The following is an 11,374-nucleotide window of genomic DNA, read 5'->3' as shown; positions in this document are numbered from 1 at the left end:
GATCTTCAGCTCTCACAGTAGTGGTTCACAGCCGAGTGTGAAGCGGCTGGGATGAGAATCAGAACCTCCAAATCTGAGGCCATGGTCTTCAGTTGGAAAAGTGTGGATTGCTCTCTTCGTGTCAAGGGTGAGGTTCTGCCTTAAGTGGAGGAGTTCAAGTATCTCAGGGTTTTGTTCATGTTTGAAGGAAGAATGGAGCGTGAAATTGACAGACGGATTGGTGCAGCATCTTCAGTATTGTGGACTCTGTACTGGTCCGTTGTGGTCAAGAGGGAGCTGTGCTGTAAGGCGAAGCTCTCTGTTTACCGGTCGGTCTACGTTCCTCCCCTCACCTATGGCCAAGAACTCTGGGTATTGTCTGAAAGAATGAGATCGTGGATACAGGCGGTTGAAAGGAGTTTCCTCTGCAGGGTAGCTGGACTCTCCCTTAGAGACAGGGTGAGAAGTTCAGTTATCTGGAGAGACTCGGAGTAGAACCGCTACTCTACATCGAGAGGAGCCAGTTGAGGTGGTTCTGACATCTGGTAAGGATGCTTCCTGGATGCCTCCCTAGGGAGGTGCTTCAGGCATGTCTGACTGGGAGGAGACCTTGGAGAAGACCCATGACACATTGGAGAGACTGTCTCTCAGTTGGTCTGGGAACACCTTGAGTCCTCCCAGAAGAGCTGGAAGAGTTGGCTGTGGGAAGAGATGTCAGGACCTCCCAGTCCCTGCTCAAGCTGCTGCCCCTGCGACTCGACTTTGGAACAAGTAGAAGATAATGGCTGGATGGATGGATGGATGTGTGGGTGGATGTGTGGGTGTGCGTATGGATGGAGTTATTTTACAGAAAGTAGTTTTAGATGTCCATCTTAATGCTGACGTGATACAGTCTCCGTTGGTCCATAAACTTTCTCTTGTCCTGGCCATAACTTCTGATCTGCTCAAGATAATTGACAGACACTTCATGCACATGTCGGACACAGTTAGTCGGTGTGTCTCGTACACTTTTCCTAAATTCAACGCACAGATCAAGGTCACAAATCAAAGTCCAACTTAAAACATGTTTTTTTGTGTTTCCCACCTGTAACTTCTGATCTGCTCAAGCTAAGTTAACAAACTTGAAACACGTTTGTCCCACCACCAGACAGCGTGTTTTGTAATCTTTCACCACCCCAGCTCGAAGGTCAAGGTCAAATCAAGGTAGAAGGTTATCCAAAGTCCTTGCTTGTCCAGGCCCTTGTTTAGATCACTGTACAGGTGTTTAATCGACAGGCATATAATTTGCTGTATGAGGTACTCTTGTTTAAATGTTTTAGTCACCTGTACATTTTGTTTGTGTTGTGTTTTAATGTACGACTGTAAGTTTTTATAAGCAAATCATATGTTTTTGCATTTCTCTGAATAGGTGACATCAGAAAGACTGTGCTGCTCAAGTCCACGGAGTGCTCCCCTGAGGTTGTCAACTTTCTGGCTAACAAGTCCTGTCAGTGCTATGTGGCACTTTGTGACTGGGCCTCCGTTAAAGAGTGGCAGACCACCATCAGTGCCCTCAAACAAAACTCCACAAACCCGGTCAACATCAACCTGAGGACAGATTTCAACTACATCCAGGCTCTAAGCCACTTCGAAGAAGGAGATCTGGCAGAATGTGGAAGTCAGCTGGAGCTCCTGCCCGGGGAGGACTACACTTCAATTTCTAGCAGCAAGGACAAGCTGGGTAAGCATGGAGAACCGCCAAAACAACCAATCAGCATTTACCACACTATGGATTCATTTATGTGAACAAAATAAAAACATATTTTTGAAGAAAGCCTTATCCACCTTATTCCTAGCCCCCATGCTGCCTTGCGTGAATTATGGACGTGACTTACGGCGCGGACCAGAACCAGCATTTGTTTCTGTGTGAACAGTACGAGCTAATATAGTTTCTCCGAGCATTGTGGATTTAATTTAAACATGTAGGAGCACCATCTGCCAGAGCTCAAACAGGACAATCATACCACTGCCTGCTGAGGACTAGGGATGGAGGACGACCAGGATAGAGCCCAGCCAAAGTCTGAAAGTCCTCCATCACAGAGCTGAGGTTAATTACAGAGAAAATCATAAAACTGAAGATGAACAAATACTATAAAGCTGTGTCCTCCATACACTTGAAATCATACCTGATGTTCTCGTCACTGTTTTTAATCCTTCTGAGGATCCGGCGTCTCTTCTCCGGTGGTTTATTGTTGTCCAGACACAAAGTAGGACGCAGGTTTTCCTCCGTCGGTCATCTGACAACTAAGTGAAATGAGCTCACAGACAGAGTTTTGGCTGGTCTCTTCAAGTTCACATTTTTCAGCCACATTCTTCTTAATTCCTCAACTGTAGGTAGGAGATGAAACTATAACTCTTTTCACAGGAACTCTTTTTGTTTTGGGTCCATGTTCAAAACTGTTGTTGTAGCCACTGATTTAGTTTGGTCTGGTTGTTCTGCAGCCGTGAACACAACAGGTACCTGAATGCAGCACGGCTATTTTAGTCAACTTTACGTTTGTTAAATAAATGTGAACAAAACAAAAACAGTGCTTTCTCTGCCAAACTGAATCAACTGCGGTCCGTGCTCCACTACCATGGTTAGCTAATGCGTGCTACTTGTGTCTGACAGGAAGTTGTACTCATAATACAGTAGAGCCCCCAGGAATAAGGTGGATAATAGAAGAAAGAAAGTGCTATGTGTTGTCATCATTGTATGTTGCTATACAATGATGACATTAGTTCTCTGCATTTAAACCATCACACCTGAGATACACCTAGGTAGAGCAATGGGCATCTATGTAAGTGTCCGGGGAGCAATTATACATTAGATGTCTTGCTCAAGGACACCATGACATGTTGGCATGGTGGGGAGTTGAACCTGTGACCTTCAGGTCCTAGGCTGGCTGCCCTACCTCTACACCATCTTGTCCTCTAAATAAACTTATAAAAGTACTGTGTTATATGTATATATGTGTGTGTGTGTGTTCAGATTTGAAGAATCTTCTGCCCTCCATGAGTCCAGATCCAGTAGAGCTGCAGAGAGCCATTGAGGTGCAGCTCCTTCGCACCGCTGTCAGTGCCATGGCCAAGGCCAGCCAGCAGGAGGAGCAGAGGAGCACGTTGGAGTAAATTCAATTCAATTTATTTCTATAGCACCAAGTCACAACACAAGTCGTCTCAGGGACTGAACAGAAACATTCATATTTAAAATAATAATTTAATATTATTTATGTGAGGAGCAGCTTTGAGTTTAACTCCATCACTGAACTCTCATCTTGAACAAGCATGAAGGCGACAGTGGAAAGAAACAACTCCCTCATGAGGAAGAAACCTTTAGCAGAACCAGGATCAGGACAAGCGGCCATCTGCTTCGACCGGCTGGGTTTGGTAGGAACAGATACACAATGGCAGGTCAAGAATCACATGCTAGGATAGAAATAGTATCAAAAGAAAACTATTAATTTTTAATAATTCATTTAAGGAAATTAGCTCAATTAATCCTCTAGTAGTCTAAGTTTAAGACAGCATGACAAGCCGACCCTAACTATAGGATTTATCAAAAAGGAAAGTCCTAATCCCAGTCTTAAAACTGGACAATGTGTCAGCCTCATGGACAGAAACTGGAAGTTGGCTCCACAAGAGAGGAGCCTGAGAACTGAAAGATCTTCCTCCCATTCTGTTTTTGTAAATTCTAGGAACCACAAGTAAACCTGCAGTCTGAGAGCGAAGTGCTCTGTTAGGAAAATATGGAACAATAAGATCTGTAATATAAGATGGAGCCAGGTTGTTGAGAGCTTTGTAGGTTAGAAGTAAGATTTTGAAATCTATTCTGGATTTGACAGGGAGCCAATGGAGAGAAACTAAAACTGGAGAGATATGATCTCTCCCAGTAACTCCAGTTAAGACTCTGGCAGCAGCATTTTGGATCAACTGAAGACGTTTTAAAGAAGTATTTGGACACCCAGATAATAAACCATTGCAATAGTCCAGTCTAGACGTGACAAATGCATGGACCAGTTTTTCTGCATCATCTTTAGATCAGATGTTTCTAATGTTAGTGATATTACGCAGGTAAATGCTCTTATGTCCTCATGCTGCTGGCACTGCAGGCTGCACATTAGCACATACCTTAATCAGCTTTAAGTGCTGTATTGTGCAGAATTTTTTTGATTTTGACATGTTGGTCCGATTTTATTTTTATTACAATGATTTTATGTTTGAAATGTGATTGCTTTAATTTATATTAAAGGCTTAACATTTCCTGGCACCTTTCATCTTAGAGTTTAAAGCTATTATCATCTTATGCTGAGGAATAAGATGTTATAGGTATGTTTGGTAAACCTCTCTCTCAGACTCTGTTGTAAACAACTCAGCTTCTACCATGTGAACTTTGAACTCCGTATCTATAAAACTGACCGAGTTATAGCTAATTGTGTTGGTTAATGTTTGTTTGCCTGTGGGAGCCATCTTGAAATGGGGTGACTCCAAAGTTAAGTAGGTGTAGCTTTACATCCAGTGATGATTTTCTGAGTTTTGAGATATGGCTCAGCGTGAGAGAATCAGAGTGCCACCTCTAGCTTTTTCTAGGTTCGGCTCGGTAGGCAGGACGCTCAATTCTGTTGAAAGGGCAGGGCGCCATATTTGACATCACTCCGTTTTTGTTTTTATTTCCAGAAGAAGTAGAAGAAGACGTGTCTTCAGAGGTTTTTGTGTTGTTTCTTACAGTAGTTGTTGGTGCAGCGCCCCCACAGGCGAGCGGGGGAACAGGTTGGTTCAACAGGTTGACTCGACTGCACAGTGCAGTGTGAATGCAAACGCACCAGCTCAAATGTAACAAAAGGTCATGAATATTGGTCCCCAACCGAACCGAGTCTACCGGACTATCAGGTGTGAAAACCACCTAAAGCTGCTTTGCCTTTGACAAGTGTGACTCCACTTGGCTCTCATTTTGTCGGTTCTTCTCAGGTTTAATTGATTTGCCACTGTGACTTGTTGCTCCACTCTGTGGGTGGGATGGTCAATGCAAATTGGGCGGTATCGTAACTGGTCATTGTGTTCGAGCCACTCTGCCCGTAGTGGTCCTTAATCGCCCTACAATTGGACTTCAGTTTCTTTAGCTTATCCCGGCACTGCTCATAAGTCCGGGTGGAGCCATGCTGCGCCATCATCTCCAATACCTCTCTGTAAATACCTCTGTTTCTGGTGCAGGCAGTCAAGATGATCAGAGAGAAAATGGCAGCTCATCCAATAACGTAGCTCCTCTGGGAAATCAATGGTTGCTGTCAGCTTACGTCAAAATCAGCAACTCGGAGCAGTCCGCTTGGAACCTCAAACAAGGCGGTCCCATAAACTGGGCTGAGTGGGTGTGGGTACTGGCAGTGGGCAGGCCCTTAACTGGTGCAGTGTGAAACCGATGAGAGTTGAGACAGTGGCAAAGCGCCATAAGAGAACTTTTATTTGTATTGTTCCAGGGGAAATATTTGTTTTATAATAGTGTAAAATGTCTGTGCTTGTGTTCCGTAGCACTTCAGATTCATTATGTAATCTATCCTAACTCTTGAATTGCATGCAGAAGCATAAAAAAAATCCTTCATTGAGAATGTGTGACGTTGGATAAGTATAAAACACATTCAACTCTGGTTTGAGACAGAAATAGTCCTATATCCCCCTGAGGCCAAATATAAAGATTTTTTTTATAGTGAATGTTTCATTCACTAAAATGAGGTCCTATTACAATGTTCTCTGGTTGGATTCATTAGCACACTGATCATAATGATATATATAATAATATATACATAATTTATATATATACATAATTTATATATATACATAATATATTATATATATATATACTATTATTTTGAATTGAACTTTTTTAGAGTTCAATTCAGTTCAATTCAGTTTATTTCTATAGCTCCCAAGTCGCAACAGAAGTCATCTCAGGGCACTGAACAGAAACATTAATATTATAAAAAATAAGTTTATATTATTTATTTGAGGAGCAGACTGCTTTCAATTTAATTTCATTGTAGCCTCTCATCCTCAGCAAGCATAAAGGAAACAGTGGAAAGGAAGAACTCCCTTTTAAATGGAAGAAACCTTTAGCAGAACCAGACTCAGGACAAGCGGCCATCTGCTTCGACCAGCTGGGTTTGAGAGGAACAGGAAGGAGGAACGGAAATTCAATGGCAGGCCAAGAATCACATGTTAAGATTTAAATCATTTAAAATGCAACTTGAACTATTGGATTTATCAAAAAGGAAAAGATCCATATCCAAGTAAACACAGCATACATGGAACACCATAACCAAGTGGCTGGAATAATGTACAGGAACATCTGTGCTGAGTATGGACTGGAGGTCCCACAGTCAAAGTGGGAGACATACTAAGATACAATGGGCCTTCCAGATCCAGAGTGACAAACGGGTGATGGTTAACTAACCAGACATTGAGAAGTGAGGAAGGCAGTGGTGATAGATGTAGCAATCCCAAGTGACTGGAACATCAGGAGCAGGAGAATCTGGAGAAATACCAAGAAAGAGGAAATGCAGAAGTTGTGGAGAGTAAAGTGTCAGCAGTCTCAGTGGTCATTGGAGCACTCAGTCCTGTAACACTGCCCGCCCCCAAGAAAAAAAACAACTGAAAGAGTGGCTCCAACAGATCCCAGGAACAACCTCAGAGATCTCCATCCAGAAGAACTCAGTCCTAGGAACAGCTGAGATAGTGACCAGAACTCTGAAGTTCCCAGGCCTCTGGCAGAGGGCCCAAGCTTGAAGTGAAGTGGAACTGCCAAGTAGGGCAAGCTAGAAGTTTCTATAATTTAGGAAGGTTTTTGTAAATGTGCTCTTGTTGAATAATTTTTATTTGTGTGTAAAACAGCAGTTTTCTAAATCTGATGTTGCAGTACTTTGGTCCGTTGCCTGAAACAGACTGGAAGGATCTGCCTGGGCCCCCTGCGCCTGTCCACCCTCACTCTCTCTGACCCCCTGCCCACCCTGCCCACTCTGCAGCTCCACTGTGCCGCCACTATGGAAAACAGTCTCACAGGTCAAGATGTAAGTACTGACACACACTTTTCACTGTATGTTTTCAAAATTCAGGTAACAAAATACTTTTATACCAGCTACACTTCCTAATTCAGCAGTGATGTGGTTACTGCTCTGCTTCAACTTTGAACTCGCCCTTTGCTGCTTTTAGCTTCTAACTAGTGTTATGATGGTAATAAAATAGGAAATGATGGTTTAAAGCAAGTTGACTGCCCTGCCACAACTCCACAGTCACTGCCCGTACTTCTCATATTTAAGCAGTGCAGGAGGACCCTTCTTATCTTTAGCTAGGTGTTTATCTGATCCACATCTGAAGCAATGATGTTGCTCTTCATGAGTTGTCTGTTTTTAGTTATCTTGGGGTGGAGGTCCACGTGTCTGAGCTGTTAGTTCCCTTCTTTTCTCTCCAAAACGATCCCGCCTGCACCTGCCCGTACAGGTGCCCTGGGGGCTGTACTTGTACCTGAGAGCAGTTTTTATCTGCTGCTTCCTCTGGACATGTTAGAGCTTCCAGCAGTACTGTGACCTTCACAGCACTAAGAAGAGCGTTATTAATAAGCCAGTCTCTTATTATTTCATTTTCCATCAGTCCAAAATCACATGGAGTAGCTGAAGCTCTGTTTGGTGACACTTTGACTCACGTTTGGATGAGCATGTTGTCAGAAAATGTCTAAAAACTGCAGCCATGTGTTTATTGCTCAACAAAAATCATGGAAAAGATGAGCGCCCTGCCAAGGCAAGTAAACTCGGGAAACACTGAATGTCCTAACTTACTCTCAGATGCTCGGTCTCTGGTTCCAAGCAGAGTAATAAAAATGCATCTTTCACCTGGACATCATCTTCAGTAGCTTTTATGACAAGCGTGCAGTCGGATGTTTCACCCCATGTTGTAAATAAAATAAGATGCTCACTGATGTGATGCAAGAAATGCATTTTGTTCTGACAATAAAACTAAATAATAGACAGTGGTTTAACCTCACAAACTTTATTCCAGGAACTGCAGATGCTCCATTTTAAACATGGCCGCTCTCCTGTATTTTCCACTTTGTCCTTGTCTTTCCCCTATCTGTTACGGAAGCACGATCCGTAGTGTACTTCCGGGTCGCATGGATCACCTTAATTTACTTAGAAAAGTATGTGCTCTATCTCCACCGATCTTCATGGAGCTAATTTACAGCGCTCGTATTTCCGTTACACTTCACTGGTTAAGATGATATGCGAGGCGTTAGACCTGACCCCCAGTCTGGGCTGAATGAGAAAAACCCTGCAAGATACAGAATGAATTATTTCCATGGTGCAACAGCGCCGCTCAGTGGTGAAGCTGCGTATTATTTTAACCATGACATAAATATGTCAGTGATTTTATCAGAAATACAAGTGGCGTAAATTAGCAACATGAAAATCGGCGGAGATAGAGCACACACTTCTCTAAGTAAATAAAAACTTATAAACTTGTTGAAATGTTTTAACAAGCTCTTCAACGCCTCCACCCCTGTTTAACTGTGACTAGCAAGCAGCCATCAGGGCACCAACGGCCAAAGGCTGATGGTCCTCCTTTATCCATACCTGCATACTTGTCGCTTTTCGGCAAAATTTGCCAACTTCAAACTAAAACATGTCATTTACATGAATCATGTAGATCCAAAGAGTTTTTGTTTTGGGGGGTGGGGTGTGTCAGGCGTGGTGGATGACATCATTTCTCTTTAAGAAGCAGCGTTCCTCCTTTGGTCACTTGGCTGAGCAGGTGCTCATCTCTTCAGGGTTTTTATGTTGACGGGGCGGGGGAGGAGGGGGAGATGCCTCCATGTTGCGCGTTACAGCTTTGTTAGTGTGGTGCAGTGGGGGGAGGGAGGTTAGGATGTGTGAGAGAAGCGGAGCGCTACGTCTTTAGCATCCTTCTTAGCGCTACGTTAATGTTTGAACCATGTAGCCGTCTGCCACAGACACCAAGAAGAGTGTGTCCTAAGATCTGAAAAGTCCGTCTGAGGGTGTTCTAGAGCAGGGATACTCGTTGCGTGTCTCCCGAGCCACATGCGGCTCGCTATGCTTTATTGGTGGCTCTCGTGACAGGTTACAACAACACGCCAGCACAGCCAGTACAGCCAGTACAGCCAGTACAGCCAGTACATTTATAAAACATGCTGGTGCATTGCGCAATAATTGTGCACGTTGGCTCAGGCTTCTTTGGTGCGGTTTCACAAATAATAATGTGTTCATTTACTTGTTGAGGAGGAGGCAGGTCCGACTGGCCGGTAGAGGTAAAAAAAAAGGTCCTGTTAAGGTTCAGATGGATCCGCTGATCATCACCGACTGTGCGTGTCCGCTGACCCACCGGTCAAAAGACGTAGAATGTCCTGTTAATCTCAGATGGATCATTACCGGCCGCACGCGTCTCCGCCCCTGCTGCCATCTGGGTGGAGGGTGGGGGCTAGGTTTGTCATCCCTTGTGAGTTTGCAGGTGTGTTTGTCATGTGAACAGCTGGTTCTGGATGTCCAACTGGTTGATCCACTACGAGAAGGTGCTGCTTATACGACTGAGTTTATTACAGCTCCTCAGACTGACAACGTTTTTTGGATTAAAGATGAAATGTTTAAACAAGTTTTTGATTTTTTTAAATTATTTATTTATTTTGTTAAATATTTTTTTAATCTGTCCAGAGGACCTGACTTAACTTTGTTAGATTTTTTTTACCTGGATTATTGAGCATGAATCAGGATGTGTCAAAGTTCATGCTCAATAATCCAGGTAGAAAATCCAACAAGAAAAGTCAGGTCCTCTGGATGGTTTCTTTTTGTTGAAACGTTTCGAATTTCATCAAAGACTTCATCAAACATTTCAACAGCGGGGGACAGGGTGGACTCTAGAAACCATCTGAGCACCATCCAACTGGTTGACCCACTCTGTGAAGGTGCTATTTATCAGACTGAGTTTGTTGTGGCTTCTCAGACTGATGAAGTCTTTTGGATGAAAGAGCAAACCTTTCATCAAAAAGAAACCATCCAGAGGACCTGACTGAGCTTCGTTGCATCAGGATATAATTTGCTATGTTTGTATTTTAGCTAGTGTTTTTCCTCATTTTACCTTGAACAACTCAGTTTTGGCTTCCTCAGCAAATTTCAGCACTCCCACATTTCCACTCTGCATTTCTGCAAAAATCCAATTTCTCTTGTATTGAATTTTAGTTTTAAAAGTAGAGGAGGTCATTTTGAAAAAAGAAATCCTTTCTGAATTTTAAAAAGGCCACACTCACACTCAGCCCGGATGTGTACTGAACACCAGCTTGTTCGGAAGTTGCCGTCTGCAGCAGTGGTTGGTCTTTGTCCAAGTGTTCAGCCAAGGAGTGTCCGTCAAACACAGTATTTATAAACACGTTTGTATCTTTTACAGGACTGTGTGATTCCTCTCAGCAGTGAGGCTTTAAACTCATGTAAGCAGCAAGATGTTCAGCTTTTCCTTCAAGCCCTCAGATACTCCATGTTCCAACGACAGCTGCTCAGCAAGCTCAAAGGTAAATAATAAACAGCTGAAACGTTAAAAACTGATGTTTTTACAGCTTTTGTTCAGAAATGCAAGACCAGAGTTCAGCATTCAAATAGACTACTGTAAATTCTGGACTATTGAGTGCACCTGAGTATAAGCTGTGTCCACTAAATATTAAAAGTAAAAAAAAAAGAATTTAATAAAAAAATATATTTTAAGTACATATGCAGGCCACACTTGTTTATAAGCCGTGGGTGTCCATGTTGTAGCATGAGATTTACACAAGATTAAAAAAAAACTTTTAATTAAATATTAATAATTAAATACTGTTCTGGGATTGGGAATGGCAGCACGGTGGCGCAACTGGTAGAGCTGCTGCCTCTCAGCGAGCAGGTCCTTGGTTCAAACCCCGGTCCAGGGGCCTTTCTGGGTGGAGTTTGCATGTTCTCTCCGTGCATGCGTGGGTTTTCTCCAGGTACTCCAGTTTCCTCCCACAGACAAAAAACATGCATGTTAGGCTGATTGGTAACTCTAAATTGTCCCTAGGTGAGAGAGAGAGAGTGAATGGTTGTTTGTCTCGTTTGTCTCTATGTGTCCCTGTGATGGACTTGCGACCCGTCCAGGGTGTACCCCGCCCCTCGCACAGTGATTGCTGGACATGGGCACCAGCGACCCACGTGACCCAAAATGGAATAAGCGGGTAAAGAAAATGGATGGATGGATGGATGGATTGGGAATGGGATTTACCTGTCTAAATAAAGGTTGAATGAATGTTCTGTGGCAGCACAGCTACTGAGAGATGAATTAGTATCTACTGAATTAATAAATACTGAATTAGTATCTACTG

The 11,374-nt window shown here is 43.1% G+C and overlaps 1 protein-coding gene across 1 annotated transcript in view; it reads left to right on the top strand.

Moving 5' to 3' along the window:
• Positions 1–568: 568 nt before the first annotated feature.
• LOC119421945 (serine/threonine-protein kinase SMG1) overlaps positions 569–11,374 on the top strand; it is a gene marked incomplete at its 3' end in the record, with an annotated part of 39,372 nt that continues 28,566 nt past the window's right edge. The window contains 5 exon segments of the mRNA XM_037689305.1: positions 569–629; positions 1,388–1,699; positions 2,990–3,125; positions 6,905–7,055; positions 10,435–10,555. Of these exon segments, the coding sequence (XP_037545233.1) occupies positions 569–629; positions 1,388–1,699; positions 2,990–3,125; positions 6,905–7,055; positions 10,435–10,555 (781 nt within the window).

This window comes from Nematolebias whitei, chromosome 15 (genome assembly GCF_014905685.2).
Source record: "Nematolebias whitei isolate Nwh7 chromosome 15, NemWhi1, whole genome shotgun sequence".
NCBI classification, from domain to species: Eukaryota; Metazoa; Chordata; class Actinopteri; order Cyprinodontiformes; family Rivulidae; genus Nematolebias; species Nematolebias whitei.
This window is presented reverse-complemented; position numbering and strand designations above follow the sequence as displayed.